We start from the raw sequence: 25,763 nt of genomic DNA, 5'->3' as shown, positions 1-25,763 counted from the left end.
TTTGCAATCCGGGGACGGGGTTACAGAAAGTAAGTGAGTGAAGTTATTATGATATAATAGTGCTGCTATACACCTGGATGGTGATGGTAGGAGTAGCATATTAGCTGGACCTTTATTATAGTAATTATAATATATCAACTGATATGCCTTACGACATGATCCGATGATACAGAAAACAATGCACATAAAGTCAATATTTTAGAAACCACCATCAAAATGTCACAGATCATGTTTTCAGGGGAGCTCGTGTGTTATTGAGAGGAGCCAAGATCCCTGGGGCTGTAGGTCGCATCCTTGCTCAGACCTATTTACAAGAATATTCTCGCTATCGGGATGGTTGGTCCTGAGGTGGGGGGTGGGTTTAGGGGAAATTGTGTCTTTTAGCATTATTTTTAGAAATGTTTATATAATTTGTATATGTTTTTGTATTTTTATAATTATATATATATAAATTATAATTGTTCCTGTTCTCTTGTCTTGTGACCCCAAATGGTATTGTTATTGTCTGTTGATCTGTTAATTATTATTATTATTATTATTATTATTTTATTATTATTATTATTATTATTATTATTATTATTATTATTATTATTATTATTATTATTATTATTATTATTATTATTATTATTATTATTATTATTATTATTATTATTATATATTAATTTATTTTACTCCTTCAATTATTCTTTACATTCTTTATTATTGTGTTCTGGTATGTCTGGTATGTTATGTGAAAAAAATTATATTCTCGCTATCCACAGACTGCTCTCCTATAAAGTCCACACCCGAGATGACTGTCAAATACATAAGAGTCTTACTTCCTGCCAGTCTACTGAGCCTCGCCATCACCGCCTGCGTGTTGTTGGGACGACACAGTTTGCTCATGGACAAGTATTCTGAGATTCTGAACGGAACCACATGTTGTGCCTGTCATACATGCATATCAGATGACAACGAGAAACGATTCAACAAATCTATTGATCCCTTTTTGACAAGAGAAAACAAGCATTCGGGGAATGCCCACGTGTGGTGGAAGGTAAGCGACATGTCTTTTGTACAGATAACCCTGTGAGTCAGTCTTACCTCTATCCTCATATCTCTATACCCCTGTGAGTCAGTCTTACCTCTATCCTCATATCTCTATACCCCTGTGAGTCAGTCTCATCTCTATCCTCGTTATGTTCACTCAGGTGTGAAACAGCTTTTGTTTTATTTATTCTCTTAACGAAAGCAAATCAAAAGTACACAATGCAACTTGTGCAGGTGAGAAAGGAAACCATACAGGGCTGAGTCGCAAAGTTCTCACCTATATAAAAAAAAGTATTGCTAATTCAATAATGTTAAAGAATATAATAATAATAATGATAAATAGATTGTTAATTCAATCACAAGACAAGACAAACAACATAAGTGTGTGTGTGTGTGTGTGTGTGTGTGTGTGTGTGTGTGTGTGTGTGTGTGTGTGTGTGTGTGTGTGTGTGTGTGTGTGTGTGTGTGTGTGTGTGTGTGTGTGTGTGTGTGATTGTATGCGAGTGTGAGTGAGTTGGAGTCAAGTTGATGGCTGGTCTTCATTCTATGTTTGAAATTATTGAGAGAAGACGATGAGTTGGCAATATGTACTGTATGCCCTCAGAGGTGATCCGGGATTTACTCATTTTGATCGAAACAATGTTGTAATGTAGGCTAATCATGGATTCATTACAAAATAGTTTTGACCCCCCCCCCCTCCCCCCTCCCCTCCTGCACACTATGTATTGAAGCCACATGTCTTGTTTGGTTTGTGTCAGCGTTTACAGTATAGCAGAACCGACGTTTCCTACGAAACCGCAGTGGAAGAGCTGTTCAACTTCTTCCCAAACAATTTGAGCTTCATGGATTCAAGCCCCCGGCGCTGCAGGACGTGTGCCGTGGTCGGTAATTCAGGGAACCTGATTAAATCACACTATGGAGCCCTCATCGACATTCATGACGTCGTCATAAGGTAAACCATAGACACGTGGTTCTCGAGGAGTGGGCTGTAAGCAGTGTTAATTTAGTCAATGAAAATTATGACTAAATATGGTCGACAACGAAGCTTTTTCCCCTGACGACGAGATGAGACGTCACGTTAACCCTTTCACTGCCACACGACAGAATTGATTGATTGATTGAAAACTTTATTAACAGATTGCAGAATGGGTACAATACAGTACAGCTCAATACACACAATTGTTAAGGGGATGCAGACCAGAGAAAGACTTTCATCTTGTTTACATCAGGGTCCCCCATTTTCAATTAATCAGGACATATATGACATACATGACATACAGATAGACAGTACTGCTACATCTATACATTTATGGCATACCAGATTTGCAAATACAGTACTGTTTGTGATACCAAAATAGTCCAGAAAAGAGAGTATATACATTTGACGTAAAAACTGTACATTGGAGGAGGTTGGGTGTGTTGGGTAGGAGGGGTTGGGGGGGGGGAACACTGTACAACTGTACAAGCAAAACTGTACATTGGAATAATTGACAACCATACTAGGTAATTTACTGTACATTGGAGGGGGTGGGGGGGGGGGGGGAAACACTGTACAAACAAGCAAAACTGTACATTGGAATATTGACAAAACCATACTAGGTAATTTACTGTACATTGGAGGGGGTTGGGTTAGGACATTTACAGGGGCCAGTTTCGAATTGCAGTCTCCCGTAGGTGTTCTTTGAGAGTGGTTTTGAAAGTGGGTAGTGATTCACATTCCTTTACAGCTTTAGGTAGTGCATTCCACATTGATGTGGCATAATTGCGAAACGTGTTTAGTCCCTTGTTTGAGCCGAATCTGGGTTTAACATGATTTGTGGAGCTCCCTCTGGTGTTGTGATCGTGGTATTCACTGACCTTTGGGAAGTATTTTGACATGTACATGGGTACCTTGGTCGTGTAGTGTATCTTGTAGACCAGGCCCATTGCAAGTTGCTGTAATCTGTCGTCTACTCTAAGGTCAAGCAGTAGTCTGACCAGTTTGTTTTGAGATGTTTGTAATTTTGTTTTTAGCGCCTTTGAGGTGCTTTGGTACCATGAGGTGCAAGCATAGTCGTAGTACCCTTGAATGAGTGCTCCTGCCAGAGTCTTCAGTGTATTCTTGTTTACCAGAGAGGAGATCCGTTACAAGAATCGAGTTTGTTGGTTGAATTTTTTTATTACATTGGATGCCATTTTGTCACAGGAAAGATTAGCCTCTAGGATGGAACCCAGGTAGGTAATTTCATCTTTCCTTGTGACAATATTGTCACCCACTGTAACTGAGAAGCCGTCGGTCTTGCTGAGTTTGTTATTTGAACCGAAGAGAATGGACTCTGTTTTGCCCATGTGTAATGATAGTTTGTTATCAGCGAGCCATATGCAGATTTTGCCTAGTTCCGAGCTGAGGGTTTTTTCAACCTGTAACTTGTTCTCGTCAGAGACCAGCAGGGCTGAGTCGTCCGCAAACAGGAACAAGTTGCAGTCACAAGCTGACGACATGTCATTTACATAAATTAGGAACAGTAGCGGTCCTAGTATGCTTCCTTGTGGAACACCACAGCTCACTGGGAGGGGGGGATAGGGTACCATTTACCTCCACCACCTGTTCCCTCCCCTCAAGGTAGGATTGCATCCAGCTCACTGATAGACTATCAAAACCAATTGCTTTTAGCTTGTCAATCAGAATGGAGTGATTGACAGTGTCGAAGGCCTTTTGTAGGTCCAGCATTCCCATGCCGCAGTATTTGCCCGCGTCCACCTCTTGTTTGATGTGGTCGTTCAAATAGAGAAGGCATGTGTCAGTGGAGTGGGATGTTCTGAAGCCAGATTGGAATTCGTAGATTCGATTTTTTTCCGCTAGGTAGTTTTCGACCTGTTCGTTGACTATTTTTTCCATGACTTTCGAGATGGAGGTAAGAATAGAAACAGGGCGGTAGTTGCCTGGGTCTAATTTGCTGCCCTTTTTGTGCAGAAGGGTCACCCTCGCAATTTTGAAGTCCTTGGGGACGTGCCCCTGTTTTATGGAGACGTTTATTATGTGTGTGATGACTGGGGTGATGGCGGCTGCTGAGTCTCTGAGGAATTTGGAGGGGATGTTGTCATGGCCAGTGGCCTTGTTAGGTTGGAGGGCACTCAGCTTTTTGAGTACCTCATCTGTTGTTACCATTTCCAGCTTGAAGTCGTCCTTGCGGACCCCTAGGTTTTTGTAGTAAGCTACTATGTGTTCTACCCCATAATGCCCTGAGTGGGAGGGTAGTTTGTTTACCAGTGTTGTGGCTATGTTTGTGAAGAAAATGTTTAAGTAATTGGCTACATCCAGCTTGTCTGTGATGAGCGTGTTGTCCGTTTTTATGTTTATGTTTGAAAATCTGGTTTTAAGTTTTTTACTGCAGCCTAGTTGATTATTGAGTCATTTCCAAAGTTCACGTGGTTTGTTTTTGTTTTCCTCAGTTTTGTCATTGATGAAATTCTTTTTTGCAGTTTTGATCATGGAGTTTATGTAGTTTCTTAGTCTGTTTCTTTCCAGTTTGAGTTCAGTTATGTGGGCTTGGAGTTCACTGCTCGTGCTTTTGGTAAGCTTTGACTGACTTTTACGAAACTCAGAGCATTTTTTGTCTCTGGTTTTCATAGCGGCCAGTATTTCGGAGTGCATCCACGGCTCAGCGCAATCTTTTACCCTGGTGGTTCTTAGGGGGGCCATGTCGTTTAGTATTGTTGAAAATTTGGTTTTGAAACCAAGCCATGTTTCTTCAACCAGTGAACCATTGAGTTCATCTGACCAGTCCAGACTCTCCAGGTTAACCCTTTAATATCACACAACCGACTATCACGAATCCGCGGAGCTAATGATGCTAATGATGGAGCATCGCCGTCGGTTGTGTGATAGTAAAGGGCTAACCTTCTGTATTGTCACAGTGAAAGGGTTAACCGGCTGTCGTGTGGCAGTGAAAGGGTTAATGGAGATCATGTGACACTAACGTGACGAAATTATTCATGCAATGTCGTTGACTAAAAACGACGACACAAAATGTAGTTTACAAAATAACATCTTGTTAAACGTTTATTCAACTTCAACGTCAACACTGTTTACTTGATACTTGCTAGCTAACAGGAACTTGTTTGCCGACAGGAAAGTAACAAACATAATTGTCCGTGGTCTTAGGGGCACCACTGTTATGCTTGGGGTGTTGTTTCCCCCCGGGAGATATGGGAAGACGGATCGGATGTTACGTTGTTGTTGTGAAGCTAGCGTATTAGCAGGTAGCTGTGTTGTACTGTATATGAGAAGGGAAGTATCAACTTGTAAAACCCCATATTGAGCTGGAAATAAAGCACTATACAGAAAAGGAAACTCTCCTCTTTCTTCCCTACATTACTGCATGACGGATCAATACATTAAATAGCTTACATAAGTCTAACCAGCTAGCACTAACGTTCACTTTTTTGGTTTAGAAAAAGCTCACGCCAACTTATGAGGCTGTAACTGAGTGGCGAGACTAAAACGAAAATGCTCAGACCTGTAGTTGACTAGAACTGGACTAAACGAAAAATAGATAAGGTGACTAACTATGATGAAAACGAAAAAGAGCATTTGAGACATGACTAAGATGAAAACGAACATTTTAAATAGCTAACGAAATTAAAACTGGCTGTAAGGAACCAAATAGCACATTGAAAACGTCAAAGTCACGTTCATCAGATTTAAACTAGCACTTCACCCACATTTTTTTATTTGGTAACACTTTATAATAACACTCAGTTATAAGACCTTTATAAGGTATTTGTAGATAATGGACTAATCATGAACAAATCATTTATATACATTCATAAATTATTATTAAATCATTTATAACTATATTTGTATAACTGTTACGTGTAAGGGTTAATATGATTGTATGTAACTGCACTTTACTGTTCCACAAGAGGGCGCTATAGGCGTAAGGAGACACAGCTATTGTAGCTGACATCAGGTAGAAGGTATAAAAGGAAATGTTCCCTCCCCCTCTATCTCTTTCACTCTAACTCTCAAAGAGAGTAGGTCTCGTGGTGCAGATGTGCAATGTGAAAATAAACCACGCCAGTTAAGGCTAAAGAAGGACCATGTCATCATTACCAATTATTGATGCTCCCCAGGTGACTCTGTCAACAATAACATTTACAAATTAGTTCTACATTATTTATAACCATTATCAACATTGTTTGTACTTGATTTGTTCACCATTAAATAATGTTGTTTAATGTGTAGTAAAACATTTGTAGATGCTTTGAAAAATGGATATGAAAAAACGACTATACTGTACCTCCATTTATTTGTTCATGTTCAACAAATGATTTGTTAAGACATTCATAAAACATCTATAAATCATTTGCAGATGCTATTGTGTGCCCTAATCTGAAGTGAAGCCTATTCATCATTAACAAAATACAGTTAATTATTTGAAGTATCACGCGAGTGTGACTTGACTTCACGTGTGTTGCCATCTGTTGAATCGAAGCACGATACATTAGCAGAGCCAAGTTATTTGTGCTGCCCCACGCTTTTAAGGTATGAGCAGGCTAAACACCTTTTTAGTTGGTAAATCTATTCCATCATTTCCGACCTACAACTCTTATATGTTGTGTAGACGTACTTGATGTGGTGGGCGCTAATGTTACATTTGAATTATGTGTTTGTTCCTAAGTGCCCAGTATATTGCAGTATGTGATGATAACACAAGGATAATAATTATTTGTATTTTCAGGCTGTATAGGCGCCGATACAGCCTGCTCATACCTTAAAAGTGTGGGGCAGCACGAATAACTTGGCTCTGCTATCGTGCTTCCATTCAACAGACAGCAACAAACGTGAAGTCAAGTCTCACTCGTGTGAGACCTCCTCTACACACTCTGTCAATACCTGGCCAGGGTACTCCTGGGTCCTAGTGCCCCCAAGTTACACTATATGTTATGCACATGTATTTTATATGTTAATACAATTGCATTTATCTATAGTCCTAATTCTATCACCGTTTGATGTCACAAAGAAGGGTGTATCCGAAAGCTGTCTACAACATTTGTAACAGGTGATGAAAAAGTAAACAAATAATTAACTGTATTAGACATTTGTTAACACTTTGCGTGCCAGCCGTGCCAGTCCTATACCCCATTGCGTTCCACCGCTCTATTCAATGACAGAGCTCTCACAAAATGTGAACGCATTAAACTATATCTTAAATTATGGCTATGTGTCTAATACGACCGCCGCTTATCAATGAGTTGTTTGCAGTCAACATTGTCGAAACGGATTGTTTTTTAATCGGTTAATTTCCGTTTTATACCATTTTGAAGAACGCTAGTTTTTTAAAACTTTCAGAAAAAAGAAATATTCTGCAGGAATCGCGCTTTACTGTAATACACAAAACACGTTGTCATTTTTCGGCCTATTTATGAATAGTTTTCAAATAAACACTAGATTATCGATAGCATATGTGTACTTATGCACGCTATAGAAGCGGGCTGAAAAATCCATTATCTTATTTCCTGATCAGCTACACACACTCACAGCCACACACACACATATGGGACACGTTGATATATATGTGAAAACAGCTCTGATTATCCCAATACTGGTAAAATAGATTCCTTACCTCAGATCAGATGTTCTCCACAAAGATGATTCCAATTCCTGATCGCCATTCCAAATATCGATCGCGTTTATTGATCCAACGCTGGGTGGTCGAAAGTAAAATGTGGAATCCGGACTCTTTTTTCCCCATGCGGTTCATTCAATCCAATCCAATGGGGTGCAGTACCATCCGGAGAGACGATAGGGGGCGGTATTTTCCCTGTTCGAGCTCAGACGATTTTATCGATAATAAAAAAAATAACGATTAAACAATGAGATTTCTCATGAACTAACGAGATTTCCCATCGTTGGCACTGAAAGTGTTAATGATGAATAGGCTTCACTTCAGATTAGGGCACACAATAGCATCTGCAAATGATTTATAGATGTTTTATGAATGTCTTAACAAATCATTTGTTGAACATGAACAAATAAATGGAGGTACAGTATAGTCGTTTTTTCATATACATTTTTCAAAGCATCTACAAATGTTTTACTACACATTAAACAACATTATTTAATGGTGAACAAATCAAGTACAAACAATGTTGATAATGGTTATAAATGTAGAACTAATTTGTAAATGTTATTGTTGACAGAGTCACCTGGGGAGCATCAATAATTGGTAATGATGACAAGGTCCTTCTTTAGCCTTAACTGGCGTGGTTTATTTTCACATTGCACATCTGCACCACGAGACCTACTCTCTTTGAGAGTTAGAGTGAAAGAGATAGAGGGGGAGGGAACATTTCCTTTTATACCTTCTACCTGACGTCAGCTACAATAGCTGTGTCTCCTTACGCCTATAGCGCCCTCTTGTGGAACAGTAAAGTGCAGTTACATACAATCATATTAACCCTTACACTTAACAGTTATACAAATATAGTTATAAATGATTTAATAATGATTTACGAATGTATATAAATGGTTTGTTCATAATTAGTTCATTATCTACAAATAACTTATAAAGGTCTTATAACTGAGTGTTATTATAAAGTGTTACCTTTTATTTTTATATAAATTACTCACCCCACGATGCCTTGAATTCATGAAGATTTTCTTTCTTCGGGCGGCTAGGTGGCGCAGTGGGCAAGGCGCTCGCCACCAACGCAGGAGATGCTGGGTTCGAGCCTAGCTCTCTGCGTTGCTACCAGCTTGGCTGGTCGTTCATACTAATACAATTGGCAGTATTAGGGGGTGGGAAGCTGGTGGGTGGGGATCGGACGTTGTGGACAGCGACTCCTATACAGGTCGGTTGGTGCGCCTGCGCAGTAGAATCAGGAAGCGACGAGGGCGGCGTGTCCCTCCCACGCAGACCCTCGCCGCTGAGAGATCGCGCTGTGCAGGTGAAAAGATGCGACGGCTGCCTCCTCGAGTACCGGAGGGGACACGTGATGCAAGGCTTCGTCCACATTGCAGCCGGCCTGTGGGAGGCATGGCCTAACAGCGTTCGAGACAGGGGAGGGTAGAATTGGATAATACGAAATTGGGGACGGGAGAAAAATAGAAAAATGGGGAGAAAAAGTAGATAAAAAATTAAATACGATTTTCTTTCTTCTATCATATCTCTGCGGTGAACGTAGAATATAAAAACGGTAGAAATACTTGATGAATTGAAGTTATAGGACATTTGGTTTAACCCTTTCAATACCACACTACAGAAGGTTAACCCTTTCACTACTACGCCGGCCGCGTTGTGGTGATATTGCCCTGTGTCTGAGCGACCTCGTCGGGGAGCTGCAGATTGCAGATGACATTGTCGGATTGTTGTAATCCAACGTTCAAAAGATACTATCGGGTGTACGATATGAAAGCAAGACTGTTCTGGGTGAGCAGACCTAAATCAAAAAGGTATATTATTATGTATATTACCGCTAATTTGCAAAAACTGGAGAGACGCTGAACCTTGCGTTTTGCACACGCCGCCATCTTGGTCTATGAGGTCTATTATGACGTATCTCTCTCTCTGTACTTTACATTATGATCTCTCTCTCTCTGTACTTACATTATGATGTATCTCTCTCTGTACTTACATTATGATGTATCTCTCTCTCTGTACTTTACATTATGATCTCTCTCTCTCTGTACTTACATTATGGTGTATCTCTCTCTCTATACTTTACATTATGATCTCTCTCTCTGTATTTTACATTATAATGCATCTCTCTCTGTACTTTACATTATGATCTCTCTCTGTATTTTACATTATGACGTATCTCTCTCTCTGTACTTTACATTATGATGTATCTCTCTGTACTTTACATTATGACGGATCTCTCTCTATACTTTACATTATGATCTCTCTTTATACTTTACATTATGATCTCTCTCTGTACTTTACATTATGATGTATCTCTCTCTGTACTTTACATTATATAACATATCTCTCTCTGTACTTTTCATTATGGTGCATCTCTCTCTCTGTACCTTAAATTATGACATAATATCTCTCTCTCTCTGTACCTTGCATTAAGACGTATCTCTCTCTCTCTCTCACTCTTTGTACTTTAGAATGAACGAGGCTCAGGTCAAGGGATACGAATCGGATGTTGGAATCAAGACAACGCTTCACATGATGTATCCTGAGAGTGCCATTGATTTGGACAAGAACACCCATCTTGTGTTCGTTGGGTTCAAGGTGACGGACCTCCGATGGCTCGTCAGTGCCTTCACCACGGGACACATTACACAGTGAGTGTCTATGGGTGTATCATTTGCATTATCAACGAATCACATCGACTGGCGTCAAGGATTGTAAACCAAACAAATATACCCTTCAGTTTACTGGGCGACAGTGGCTCAGGAGGTACTGTAGAACGGTAATTTCGTAATCAGAAGGTCCCCGGTTCGATTCTGGCTTCCCCCGGTAACATGTCAAAGTGTCCTCGAGCAAGACACTTAACCCCTAACTGCTCCCGAAGATCAGGCTGCATGGTTGCCTCTGCTGGTGTGTGAACGTGTGAGTGAATGGGTGAATGTGAGACATAACTTGTAAAGCGCTTTGGATAAAAGCTCTATATGAATGCGAAACCACACACTGAGTAGCCTACTGTGTGCGTCAGAGCGTCGGTGAAACCACAAGCGTACGAATATTTAAGTAGGTACAGTTACAGTACAACTATCACCATTGCCATCAATCAATATATGATCACAGTCCATGCAGCCAGGTTTCCAATAGCGCCTACATAAACACGCACACCCCAATCTCAAAACTCTCTCTCTCTGCCTCTCTCCCTCTCTCCCTCTCTCCCTCTCTCCCCCTCTCCCTCTATCTATCTCTCTCTCTCACTGCGTTTTGTCTAGCGCCCCGGATTCGGAGGTAGTTTCTAATAGACTGACGTCAATCACAAACGAGGGGGAGGAGATTAGAATAGCATGCAAAAAACAATGATTTATACTTGCTATATTAACGTTATTGTGCATTTTAATAGTAATTATTATTAATTTTAAACATGTTTAGTTTATTTTTAGGGCTTCAAGCCTTCAAAATATCTAAAATAAAAAAAACACAAGTTCTTCTTCTTTTACTCTCTCATTGCTCTCAACCAGGGGGGGCGGCGCCCCAGCTCCCCCTATGGGCGGCCGCCACTGATAGGGACTCTAAACCACTAAACTGCTAATCAGACATTAAGGAGAAGGGGAAAAGTTTAACAAAAAACAACCTTTACGGGTGGAAGCCTCAACATGAGTATTTTAAGAAAATAAATCAAGTCCAAAAAACAGGACAACACTCAATAAAGAGGTATTATAGAAATAACAAAGCCACAAAGGCACCTCCTAATAATGGAGTTCATACAAATAACATAAATAACAATAAACCTCCACTAAGGGAGTTTATGTGTAGTAGTGGACATGTCAAAAGGAAACAAACGAAAACTGTCATAAAAAGAAACACACTACAATAAAAGGCTCAGCTACTAGAAAATAAAGTGCTAAATAAGCCAGTAGCCTAAAACCAGAATGGCTACAGAAAAGGGCTAAATGCTGAATAGGGCAGAGATCAACACTACACTTTATTATAGCAAAGCCTGGCCGGAAGGGTAGCAACACCAAAGGGAATGAGACAGCAGCTAACACTGCAAGATTCAAACGGCGAGACACTGCAGGTGAATAGTCAAATATACTTTTTTTGTTGATTTTGAGATTTTGTTATATTTTGCTTCCTAAACATGTCTTCTATGAAACTAGTGACAATAAAATGTCAATAACACACATTTAGTTGTTTATTTTACATCATTTTGCCTTATTGCATCCATAAATGTGCACATATTTAATGGGGAAGTGCCTCATTTGCATATATAAACATAAATTTCAGAAAACTTGCAATATATTTTTTCTTAGTTTATATGTACATAACAAATTGGGAAAGTTTCATAGTGATATCTATTCAAATATGTTTTGCCTATTAGTGGGTACTACACTGTACTACACTGTTTGTAGCCTGTGTGTAGTTCTGTTCAGTTCAATAACATCATTATTATTATTATTCAGTTATCAGGCATGTGTTTAGGTTGTCTATTACTAATGGTTTGATTAGGTATTGTGTTTGTAAATATCTGTTTAAAAAAAAAAGTATGGCATTTTACAATACAGAACTTTGAAGGCGTTTTCCCAAAAATGAGTTTTAAGAGTTTTTCCTCATACTCTGAGCCAGAAATCTCCACTTCAGTAGCACACACATACACCAAACCTTCCAGTTCTATTCATATCTATGTTCTGAAGGTATTTACAGAAGGGTTTGTTGATATCGCATTCATACCCTGATTTATATCACATTTTATTCCTAAAAACATGGCGAAATATGGAATTTTACCATAAAAATGGACTGAATGGAGTATTTTCTGATTTATGGAGTGATAAAAAGAGATATCCAAAATCCCCTCTGTAATAACCTTTGGCTCTAATATGTCAACAAAATGAAACTATAATTTTGAAAATGGCTTTATCCAATGTTCAGATTTCTGTCCTAGAATTATATGCAAATTAGTGCATATTTAAGTAGATCATGCCTCATTTGCATATTTAAACATACAATTTCAGAAAACTTGTAATACAAAAAAGTCTTGTCTTAATATAAGTAATCAACTGGGGAAGTTTCATTGTGATATCTATTAGTTAATTGTTTTACCCTATTCACCTGCAGTGTCTCCCCTTAAATAGACTCAGCTATAGGCACAGCTGCACTGAATCAGGTGCAATCAAGCCCACACACCTGCCCTACCACGGCAATTAACCACAGAGGCCAGTGATTGACAGCTGTCCCTCACAGGAAGACGAAATAGACAGCTGTCCCTCACAGGAAGACGAAATAGACAGCTGTCCCTCACAGGAAGACGAAATAGACAGCTGTCCCTCACAGAAAGGCGAAATAAAGCAAAAACCATGACACAATACAGTGAAATGCTTGGTTCTGTATGAGCCTCCTGAGATTGTGCTTCATACAGTAAAAAAAAAGTTAAAAGAAGAAAGATTGATTGATTGATTGAAAATTGTATTAACAGATTGCAGAATGGGTACAATACAGTACAGCTCAATACACACAATTGTTAAGGGGATGCAGACCAGAGAAAGACTTTCATCTTGTTTACATCAGGGTCCCCCATTTTCAATTCATTATAACAAAGACCAAACACTATATAAAATATACACAAAGCTAAAGTACAAAATGCAAAAATGAGGTAGAGATGTAGTGCAAATATTTTAGTAATAAATAAAATATGGTGGTGATGGTAGTGTTAAAAAGTGTCAAGTGAATGTTAAGATGAATGTTTAAAGTGATTGTGTGTGTGATTGATTGATTGATTGAAAACTTTATTAACAGATTGCAGAATGGGTACAATACAGTACAGCTCAATACACACAATTGTTAAGGGGATGCAGACCAGAGAAAGACTTTCGTCTTGTTTACATCAGGGTCCCCCATTTTCAATTCATCAGGACATATATGACATACATGACATACAGATAGACAGTACTGCTACATCTATACATTTATGACATACCAGATTTGCAAATACAGTAGGCCTACTGTTTGTGATACAAAAAGAGTGCAGAAAAGGGAGTATATACATTTGACGTAAAAACTGTACATTGGAGGAGGTTGGGTGGGGTTGGGTAGGGGGGGTTGGGTAGGAGGGGTTGGGGGGGAAAACACTGTACAACTGTACAAGCAAAACTGTACATTAGAATATTGACAACCATACTAGGTCATTTACTGTACATTGGAGGGGGTTGGGGGGGGGACACTGTACAAACAAGCAAAACTGTACATTGGAATATTGACAAAATCATACTAGGTAAATTAGTGTACATTGGAGGGTGTGTGTGTGTGTGTGTGTGTGGGTGTGTGCAATGAATGTAGAATGGATGAGTTAGTGTTGCATAGAGTCATTGAGCATCCTGATGGTCTGGGGATAGAAGCTCCTTCTGAGTCTCTCTGTAGAAATGTGGTTCTTTCTGTTCTGTCCTTTTGGTGAACAGAGAAGGAATAGGCGGGCTGGATAGCACGGTCTTGTACCGCTGGCGTCAACCAAGTCTCAGTTAAACAAAGGAAATTGCAGTCCCTGATGGAATTTGTAGAGCAACTGAATGAAAATGGGGGGAAACTAAGCTCCCAGTTCACTGTGAGTCTGCGATATATATAAAAAGTCATGACTGCCTATAACAAACAAATACGAGTGGCAAGAAAGGAATACTTTTCTATGATTATCACAGATAATGCTGGAAACTCTAGAATATTATTCTGAGCCATCGACCAATAACAAAATAACTTAAATTAGAGCCAGCATTAGTCCTGATGCAAACACATATACCATCTGCAAACCCTGCAAAAACGTAACCATAGGAAAATTCACTTGCATTACATCAACTGAGCTCTATAAAACTGTCATGGAATGTACCTCCTCCACTTCCTGTATTGACCCTATACCCACAGCATTTTTTAAGCAAATATTCTAGAGTATTTCAAGTCATGTCCAATCATTCAGAAGCACAACATCTCTTTTCACTGTTATGCTGACGACACACAGCTTTATGTTTCCCTGAAACCCAACAACCAGTCTCTACTTAACAGTCTCATATCCTGCCTGGATGATGTTAAATGTTGGATGGCACAAAACTCTCTACAACTAAATCAAAACAAATCCGAAATAATCCTCTTCGGTCCCCCAGACGCTGTCACCACCCTTACCAACAGCCTTGGCAACCTGTCCTCCCTGGTCAAGCCGTATGTCAAGAACCTAGGTGTCATTTTTGATCCACAATTTAAATTTGACAGACAAGTAAACTCAGTGGTAAAGGCATGTTTTTTCCAACTACGCACCATTGCCAAACTCAAAGCCCTTCTCTCCCCTGCAGACCTTCAGAGAGTCATCCACGCCTTCATTTCATCTAGATTAGACTACTGCAACTCCCTCTATATAGGCATTAACCAGTCTTCCCTGTCCCGCTTACAACTGGTACAAAACGCTGCTGCCAGACTGTTGACCGGAACCCGCAAGAGAGACCACATCACCCCTGTCCTTGCCTCCCTTCATTGGCTCCCAGTACGCTACAGGATAGATTTTAAGGTTCTCCTATTTGTTTTTAAAGCCCTTAATGGTCACACACCCTCCTACATCTCAGACCTCCTATCCCCCTATTCCAACACCAGGTCCCTCAGGTCAGCCGATCAGAGGCTCCTGACAGTCCGGAGGTCTAACCTCAAGCTCAGGGGGGGCCGTGCCTTTGCTATCGCAGCCCCTGAACTGTGGAACAGCATCCCCACCTCCATTAGGCTCGACCCCTCGATAGATGCCTTCAAATCGAGGCTCAAAACCCACTTCTACCTACTAGCCTTTCCCGTTCACTGACTCATGCCCTGTTTTTCTATGTGTTTGCCTGTGTGTCCTCCCATAAAACGGAGTGTGATTGTTGTCTATATGTATCTTGTGTATTTACCCTCTGTACAGCACTTTGGTTGACACGCGTCATGTGAAATGTGCTTTATAAATAAATTTGATTGATTGATTGATTGATGTCCTAAATATTATAAATACATCGCTTCTGAGAGGCATTTGCCCAGGTGCATTATCGGCCTACTGATATTATCGGCCGATATTGGCATTAAAATGTAATATTGGAAATTATCGATATCGGTTTTTACTTTTTTAATGACACAACATGCACATTTTATACATCAAACTCTTCAGCTACTTCTCCTCTCACTCAAAATGTCAATATGAGAGATGTGATGTATAGTTTTTGAGATATTTATGTTTGTTTGGCACAACTCGCAATAAATGCTGTGGCTTTCGCATTTCTGAGACGACCTTGAAGATGTTTGGGCAGACGTCTATCGGCTCACACTTGATGATATCATCAAACTGCATCATCACTTGCAGCATAACAACAAGACTGTTAGTGGAGTCGCTCACTATGTCTTTGATTTGGAATTATTTCAAAGTGTCTCCAGATATTAAACTTGCCATTTAAGTTAAGGGACAACTGGGTGGGTTTTTTCGGTGTCGCCTGTTGCTTCTGCAGAAACGTTGCCTGTATCTCCCGATGATTCTTCCTGAGGTGGGCAAAGTGACTGTAAAGCGGTGGTTATGCGAGGAGGAACCAAGACGTCTTCCTTCAATACTTCAAATGTTATCTCCCACCTCAGCAAGAATCATCCAGAGATACATGCAGCGTTTGTGCAGCAAAATGATGAAAAGAAGCAAAAAAATAAAAAAAAAAAAAAAAAAACCCGGTTGTCCCTGAACTCATTCAGCGCCAGGGGTCGCTGTCTACCTTCTGGCTAGAATGCCATCGCTTTAATCAATGGGGAGACTGCGAAATTTGCGAGTGCTTAAAATATATCTTATATTATAGCTATGGGTCTAATAACACAGTCGATTGTCAGTGAGTTGCTTCTGGTCAACATGCAAAAAACAGATTGTTTTTTTATCCGTACATTTCCGTTTTATACCGTTTTGAATATGAGTATAGTTTTGGTGATTCTTGTAATCCCAGGAAAAGACGCGATAATAGCCCTTTAGTGAAATCCACTTATCACGTTGTCATTTTTCGCCTGATTATTGAATCTTCCTGAAATCAACGCTAGATTATCGTTATTATCCTTCCTCATGCACCCATGAAATGGGGCTTGTAGCGGGGCGCTCGCCCCCCCCCCCCCCCCCCCCCCCACCGCAGCCAACGGTAAAAAGCACAACACAGTCCACACACACAGCTTCGATCGCGGGAGAAAGAAATATCAGATCAACGCAAGATTTGATATATAGTGTTCTTACGTTGTCTCTGATGTAATGCAAAAAAAAGAATCCAATTATCTGATTGCCATTCCAAATACTGCTTGCGGAGGTCCGTCCCACGTTGTCCGGCATTGCATATGAAGGGGGGGGGGGCATCCTCGCAGATGTATCGTTTTAAACGCTCATCCTGCCGGAGTATTTAAACCCTGTCCGCACGGCTCAGATCGGCCCAGAAAATAAACTACATTGTTTCTAATGGAGTGCAATACCGGCTGGAAGGCATAGGCGGTGGTATTTGTCCTTTGCTAGCTCAGATCCATTCCCAATGATAACATCAGGCTGGATGGATGAAAATGAATGGATATAGCTAATAAAAGAAATAACGATTAAAACACGACTTTTCTCGTGATTGGCGCTGAACGGTTGGCGAGTTAACCCGACTTTTCTCGTGATTGGCGCAGAATGAGTTAACGAGTCGATCGATAAAGAACTAAAATACATTAGTATTAGCCAAATTATGGCCACTGGCCAGTTACATTTAGAGATCATCCCAGTTTAGCCCGTGTCTTATAAATGGCCTTTTCCAGTGTTTAGCATTGTTTCCTAGCAATGGGGGTTTGTAACAATGGGGTCTGTGTCTCTAATTCTCATTTTGACGGATTGCTCAAATTCAGTTGAGACAATATCCTTCCCCAGTGAACTAAGCTATTCTGATTTGACTCGCTATCCTACGTAGCAAGGAATTGATCTGCAGTACCGCCCCCTCTATGGTTGTAGCGCAACCATTCGCTCAACAACAGAGCGAGTGGAAATACCGGCACTTCCTCAAGCGGGTGCCGACAGAGAGAGGTAGAGAACGAGCGAGAGAGGGAGAGAGAGAGATAGAGAGGGAGAGAGAGAGGGACAGGAGCTTCTGTCGGGGAAACACACACACTCACACACAACCTCCCGACCGCGTGTGTGTAAATGTGTGTGCGCGCGGGGATGGAGCTTCTCCACTCGCATTTCACTGTCAAAATATCATTGCGCCTGTATTCCGATCCGTGCAATAATATTCACAGGGGTATATATTGTCATTTGAAACAAGTTACCAATGCATTGTCCCGTGGGATTATGCCCCCTGCAGCTAAATGTATTAGTATCCCCCTCAATCTCTCTATATCTCTCTCCGTCTGCCAGTCAGACTGTGGGTGACTGTCACTCAAAGCACTTATGGGTGGAGCCCAGCCCAAAACAGCTTGAAATCTTGAAGTGAAAAAATGCTGCTTTAGAGTACTTGATTAGAAATAGAAAACAATGAAATTTTTTGAAAAAAACGTTACAGATGTGTTCCATAGACTCACAGGAATTGTGTAAAGTTGCCCAAATAGTGAAAGGAATAGCAAGACATGTCCCCTTTTGATTGTGTTATCCCAAGTAGGCGAATGACCAACACCAGCATTTCTTTTTTAATCTTGTTTCAGTTGTTTGTACTTTACCAGTTGTATAGGTACAATGTTGTTTACATTTTGTGAGGAAGTAGAAATGTGCCCTATGTAGTGGGTGTTTGTCAGGATTATCTCAGGGAGAGTGTGGTCCAAGCTGCTCTTTTAGACTAAATAAATATGGCACTTTTTTCCAGCCTAACTTAAGTTGAAGTAGTTGTCATATTTTGCACAGATAATGTTTACATTTAGAAAGCCTTGTTGAATGCATCCAGTGAAATTAACACATCAATGCACTTTTATTGTCAAAAGTATGCATAATGTTGTGTTAATTCCACAACAAGATATATGTGATGTTAGTTACCTGAAATTATTTAGTTTTTTTGGGGGGGGGGGGGGGGGGGAACCCAGCATATATCGGTATTGTTTGATATCGGTATCGGAAATTAAGAGTTGGACAAGATCCATCTATCTAGGTTGTGTTGACCCATGAGCCCAGCAGGTACTTGAAGTCACTGACTTCCTTTAGAGCAGAGCCTCCTGTTGTCCTCAGAGGTGGATGATCCGGGAGGATGTTATACATTATGACCTCGGTTTTCTTGGCATTTAGCCTGAGGCCAACCTTGACGCACTCCGTCTCCACTCTGCACAGGAGTTCCTGTGCCTGCTCTACGTGGTCAGAGAGCAGGCTGATGTGGTCCGCGTAGTCCAGGGCCCTCATTTATCAACAATTCTTAGAAAGTGTTCTATTTTCGTTCTTAAGCACAGAATTTAGAATGTGTGTACCCACAGAAAAATCGGGATTTATCACACGTGCGTACACGGGTCGTATGCACACTCTGTGTTGATAAATACCATTTGTTCTACGCTCCGCACTCGTGCAAGATTTTAAGTATTTGCTTATAGCACCGCCCGTAATTAACCATATACGGTAATGGAACACCCCCATGAAATGTGGAAAAGTGGACTAAGCCGAGCGAAGCGTGTTATGGGAGAAATACGCGACAGGCTGACAGACATGTACATGTACGGTGATGTCGGATATATGATCCATTAACTTCCTAAAGACCATTGCTGCCTGGGCAGCGCAAACATTAATAAAGACCGTTAACCACTGTTTGCCATTGGTGTCATTAATAACCATGCTGGAATATGCCTTTTCTTCGTTTCGTTCGATTAATACCCAGGGATTAAAGTTCTCCGTAAATGTTCTACCTGCATATGATTTGTAGAGGCATACAATCTATTTTGATGTCGGTATTAGGTAGCCTATATAAACAATAATACGAGAGCATATACAAGAACAATGAATCTCACTGCCATAGCCTATGCCATGTGTAGCCTGCCTATTATGTGATCAATACAAACTTGAACTTGAATTCCATCATGTGTGCGGGAGCTCACAAGGCTGTTGTCACAATGTAAATAAAAACGTGCACTGAAAAGTTACAGTATGTAGTTGGTTGATTATTTGTATGACAGTCAGTAAACCCTTGCAGAAAGTATCCGTTTTATTTAATGAATTGAAAACATGCAGCATTGCCTTCCTCCCGGCAGCAACGACATGTATCAGGCAAATGCGCATCACTGAGTGGAATTCCTTTCTATTCACATAACTGCATTTGTGATGGAGCTTTGACAGCTACATGGGTGGTACAGTAACAGTCTATTGCTCGATCCATCTCCAATATCACGATGGGCCGTGCCGGTGGCACTTGAATGTGCACAGGGATGGCATTTGTGCGTTTTGTTCCACGCTACAATTTCAGTCTTAAATTGCGGTACAAATGAAGGAGGTGTCTCGGGTATAGCGGACTCTAGTTAATATTATGTTCTCTCAGCAATTAGACTGCCCCTCATTCATTCATTCATTCCTATCTGCTATCTCTGAAAACAGTTCCCCGCGGAGCGCATGCAGTCAGTGCACCCCGTATATTCCCATAACCCTATATATAAACCATGCTGCATTCATTCGGAAAGAAAGACCTATTCCAAATGCTATTTATAGGGTTTGACAATAATTACACTACTGTTGCTATTTTACAATGAACTATAATGAATTACGGGTCATACAGAAGTTGAACACGCCAGTGTTGAAACTAATGCACAGAAGCTTATTTCCGCGTTGCAATAATAATATTCTACCGCCGGGCGCCAGGTACGCATGCTCCGAGCTGTGCGTAAATATACGCACAAAGTCAAGCACACGTTCAAATTGATAAGTCCCACACTTTGCTTAGAAATTATCGTACGCACGCAGGGCACCACCTGGCGTGTAGTTTATATCGATACTCTTATTTTGAAAATCCTGTGCGGGTCTCATTTCCGCCCCAAGCGCAGCTCCAGTCATAATATCGATGGCTGCGGCAGTTAGCAACGTTCGGTTCATATGATAGTCTTATTTTGAAAAAACCTGTGGCAACGAGTCATATCCACCCCAGTCCGTGCTTCTCCTCGTATCAACACAGAGGCAGTCTGCTCTAGTCTACTGCGGACCTCCGTGAGCTAACGTTACTGTTTAAAAAATGACCCAGTCAACTATTCACTTTTAGTTTAATACATGACGAGGCATTGTCTAATAGCTGCTGATATCAACAAATGTTCCAGCAATAGTCGAGTGCATAATACCTCCATTGAAGTCTGTTCGCTCGGTAGGCAACATTAGCTCACGTTAGCTCTATATGTCCCAGTAAACCAAATAGTTCACTGAGGCGTTGTCTTAACGTTATCTAGCCGGCTAGCAGTAGCTACAGATAGCTCCTGATATCAATGTCGTATAACATTGATTCGATGCGTATTCGAGCTGCGGGCATGCTGAATGTGATTTGACCAATAGGGTCCAGCTGCAGCGCCGGAGAATTGATTCGATGCATATTCGAGCTGCGGGCATGCTGAATGTGATTTGACCAATAGGGTCCAGCTGCAGCGGCGGAAAATCCTGGCTGCATCTGGAGGCTACTAAGTATACACACAGACAGTGGAGCTGTTTGCAGATAGCGAGAAGTCACTTCAGAGAGAGAGAGAGAGAGAGTACAAATTTAACTCTGGCCTCTTTAAGTGTCTATTCTTCAACGTAATAGCTTATCTACTTGAAATGTACTGAAAAATCTTTATATATGTGACACAAAAATGCGTATTTTTTTTGGCCGGTAAGAAATATGCTTGGCGGGTAGAATTTTCCCATCTACCCGCTACTGGCCGGTGAGTCAAAAAGTACAGATGTACGTAGGTGAGTCAAAAAGTACAGATGTGCGTACGCACCATTGATAAATTAGGGCCCAGGTCTGTTAGGACTACGGCAGGGTGTCGTCTCCATCTCCTTGGGGTTATTGTGAGACCAAGTTCCTGCTCCCGTCCACTGATGGCCTTCCTGAGCGCATAGTCGAGGACGAAAAGGAAGGGGTTGCATCACCGCAGCCAGGATGTCAAACTCTTCACTGTTGCCGTCTGGGGTTACCACCTTGGCCCTTGTACCCGTGTGCATGGTCCCTATGGCCCGGAGTAGATTACATATCGTAATCGGTATATCGGTAAAAAAGCCAATATCGAACATTCCTAGTTATAATACATCTTCTTATACAGTACAGATGCTAGTGAGCCAAATTTCAGCGTGAAACAAGCGGGAGGGAGATTAAGCGGCTACCACACATGCTTATGATATGCAAAGCAGGGGGGTGTGGCCCTGATCAGTGATTGGTGCATTGAGTAAAATTATTTCAGTGGCCGCCTATTGGCACCAGAGCACTCCAATAGGACAAAGCAAGCCACTGAAGCCAGAATGAGATATAACGCATTTTGCAAAAGAAAAACACACACACACACACACACACACAAATAGTATGTTTTCCATTAAAATCCCTTTACAATTAAATGTTTGTTGTGGAATATTTAAAATGAGCCATCGACAGTGAACCGTAGAAATTGAGATAGAGTCATTTGTGTATAAAACATAGAACATGGTTTAATATCTGTGCTTCCACAGAGATCAGTTTATAGAGAGACACACATGTGTATGCAAATGACATGTCGTCAGCTTGTGACTGCAAATTGTTCCTGTTCGCGGACGACTCAGCCCTGCTGGTCTCTGACAGGAACAAGTTGCAGGTTGAAAAAACCCTCAGCTCTGAACTCAGCAGAATCTGCACCTGGCTCGCTAATAACAAACTATCATTACACCTGGGTAAAACAGAGTCCATTCTCTTCGGCTCAAAAAACAAACTCAGCAAGACCGACGGCTTCTCAGTTACAGTGGGTGACAATATTGTCACAAGGAAAGATGGAATCACATACCTGGGTTCCATCCTAGAGGAAAATCTTTCCTGTGACAAAATGGCATCCAATGTAATCAAAAAAGTCAACCAACGAACTAGATTCTTGTACCGGATCTCCTCTCTGGTAAACAAGAATACCCTGAAGACTCTGGCAGGAGCACTCATTCAAGGGTACTACGACTATGCTTGCACCTCATGGTACCAAAGCACCTCAAAGGCGCTAAAAACAAGATTACAAACATCACAAAACAAACTGGTCAGACTACTGCTTGACCTTACTACTAGAACCCACCTCACCCCTGCCCACTTTTACAACCTAGGATGGCTTAGAGTAGACGACAGAGTACAGCAATTTGCAATGGGCCTGGTCTACAAGATACACGACTACACCACTAAGGTACCCATGTACATGTCAAAATACTTCCCAAAGGTCAGTGAATACCACGAACACAACACCAGAGGGAGCTCCACAAATCATGTTAAACCCAGATTCGGCTCAAACAAGGGACTAAACATGTTTCGCAACTATGCAACAACAATGTGGAACGCCCTACCCACAGCTGTAAAATAATGTGAATCACTACCCACTTTCAAAACTACTCTCAAAGAGCACCTATGGGAGACTGCAATCCGAAACTGGCCCCTGTAAATGTCCAAACCCACCCACCTCCAATGTATACAGTTTCCCCCCCTCCAACCGCCCCCCCCCCCCCCCCCCCCCCACCTGAAATGAAATGACGTACATTAGACATCCAGATATGACAGAAAGTAAACAAAATCTACCCTAGTGGGAGAAATGAATAAACAAGTAGCCTTTGTTATGTCTTAACTGAAGAGGGAAATAGCCTTGGACCTTTCCTATCTCCTCAAATCTTGGTTGTTGTTAAAGAGACAGTGTCACTCTGTAGCCTAGTGTCTGGGCTGTTATACTAGTTGACCTATATTAAACTAGTCAAGCTGTACAGAGATTTAAACACAGATGGACATAGATAACATTTCCATAACATGTTCTTGTATCATTTCATCTAACAGAACATACCAACGTGTGAAAGCAAAGATAAAGGCTAACAAGGACTTGGTGAGTCAAACAGAAACAGGTCTTCCATTTTGACCAATGAGTCACAAATAACTGCTGTAGTGGGTAAAGGGTTAAAAGTATATAAAAGGTTAAAAATATATAGATATATCAGTCCAATGACATTTCCATAGGTTAACTGTTGATTCATAACCCACACAGATTTCGGTCCTCCATCCTGCTTTCATGAAATATGTTCATGAAATATGGCTGAGAAAGAGGGGCACCCAACCATCTACTGGCTTCCTGGCTGTGATGCTTAGCATGCACATCTGTGACGAGGTAAATATATTATATTATATATAGAGACCTGTACTGTGTAACCTTGTGAATGAATGAATGAATGAATGCATGAATGAATGAATGAATGAATGAATGAATGAATGAATGAATGAATGAATGAATGAATGAATGAATGAATGAATGAATGAATGAATGATGAATGAATGAATGAAAACTTTATTTAACAGATTGCAGAATGGGTACAATACAGTACGGCTCAATACATACAATTGTTAAGGGGATGCAGACCTGAGAAAGACGTTTGTCTTGTTTCCATCAGGGTCCCCCATTTTCAATTCATATAGACATTTATGACATACACAACATACATGACATTTATGGCATAGGGACATATAGGTATTTAGTACTGATACATTTGTGACATAAGCGGTATTCAAATATACAGTACTGTTACCCCTAGATCCTGACAGAGTATATACATATGATGGGGAGGAGACTGTACATTAGGAGGGGGTGGGTGGGTGGGAGGGAAATATACATACGGCGGGGAGGGAATATATACATGCGGTGGGGAGGAGACTGTCTATTAGGAGGTGGTGGGGGTTTTGGGCATTTACGGTGGCCAGTTTCGAATTGCAGCCTCCCGTAGGTGCTCTTTAAGAGCGGTTTTGAATGTGGGCAGGGATTCACATTCCTTTACAGCTTTGGGTAGGGCGTTCCACATTGTTGTGGCATAATTGCGAAACGTGTTTAGTCCCTTGTTTGAGCCGAATCTGGGTTTAACATGATTTGTTGAGCTTCCTCTGGTGTAGTGGTTGTGGTATTCACTGACCTTTGGGAAGTATTTTGACATGTACATGGGCACCCCGGTCGTATAGTGTATCTTGTAGACCAGGCCCATTGCAAGTTGCTGTACTCTGTCGTCTACTCTAAGCCATCCTAGGTTGTCAAAGTGGGCAGGGGTGAGGTGGGTTCTGGGGTTGTCATGAAGAAACATCACTTCTTCAACAAACTAAATGGTGTAGTTGGAACCGGATTGAGCTGAATAAGAGGAAACCCTCCCATCAGTGGCCACACAGAGGGACTTAAAAGATATTTGTGGCAAATCATTAGTAAAATTAAGTTTAAGTCCATGCTCCATTCATGTAACATTGTCTGTCTGTCTTCCCAGGTCAATGTGTTTGGATTTGGGGCAGACAAAGATGGAAACTGGAGCCACTATTGGGAAAAACTGAAAAACAAAAGACTGAAAACTGGAGGACATGATGGAATGTTTGAGTATAATCTTATTGTGGAACTGTCTGACAAACGAAAGATAAATTTCTTTAGAGGATATTGAGCAATTATTATAGAATATACCAGTGGTTCCCAACCTGGGGGTCCCGACCCCCACTAGGGGTCGCCAAAGTTCCACAAGGAGTCGCGAATCCCTCTTGACTTGTATGAATTTATATTAAAGAACATGTCTCAGTATTTAATCATTTCTGTGAGGAAGACAATGCAATGTAAGCGTTATTTTAATAGTTTGTATCTTTATTTTTCTATTTAGGAAAAAGGTCTAAATAATATATTAAAAAAGATCTTGTGAGGGGCACTTGTCGACGTGAACACCAGCATTATTCACAGAGCTAAGCTAGCAGAGCAAGCTGGCTAAACAAAGAGTTTATACAGAAATGGCCAAGCATCAGGGAGAAGGGAATGCTGAGTTTCTTGAGAGGAACACTTTTATAGCAACACTACTATCACAACATCTAAGTGTTATGGTTTGATACCGACCCCAAACGCACGACACAAGAGAGTAGGAATTCAGAGTTGCCAAATACGAGGGCTTGTTTATTTGATACTAAATATAAAGAGTACAGGAAAGGCAAGTCAACAAGACAGGTACATAGGACAAGG

General features: G+C 40.9%; 1 protein-coding gene across 1 annotated transcript; it reads left to right on the top strand.

The window, feature by feature from the left end:
- Window positions 1-790: 790 nt before the first annotated feature.
- LOC311229373 (CMP-N-acetylneuraminate-beta-galactosamide-alpha-2,3-sialyltransferase 1-like) lies at window positions 791-25,241 on the top strand (the record flags this gene model as incomplete). The annotated part of the gene is made up of 6 exons (XM_084315460.1): window positions 791-1,036; window positions 1,788-1,981; window positions 10,127-10,306; window positions 23,579-23,624; window positions 23,784-23,903; window positions 25,036-25,241. The coding sequence occupies 6 exons, from the start codon at window positions 791-793 to the stop codon at window positions 25,201-25,203; spliced, it is 954 nt and encodes a 317-aa protein (XP_084171586.1). The 3' UTR covers window positions 25,204-25,241.
- Between the last annotated feature and the right edge of the window lie 522 nt (window positions 25,242-25,763).

This window comes from Notolepis coatsorum (assembly GCF_963971535.1).
Source record: "Notolepis coatsorum genome assembly, chromosome: 6".
NCBI classification, from domain to species: domain Eukaryota; kingdom Metazoa; phylum Chordata; class Actinopteri; order Aulopiformes; family Paralepididae; genus Notolepis; species Notolepis coatsorum.
Note: the sequence above shows the minus strand (reverse complement) of the source record. Positions and strands in the feature narration are given on the sequence as shown.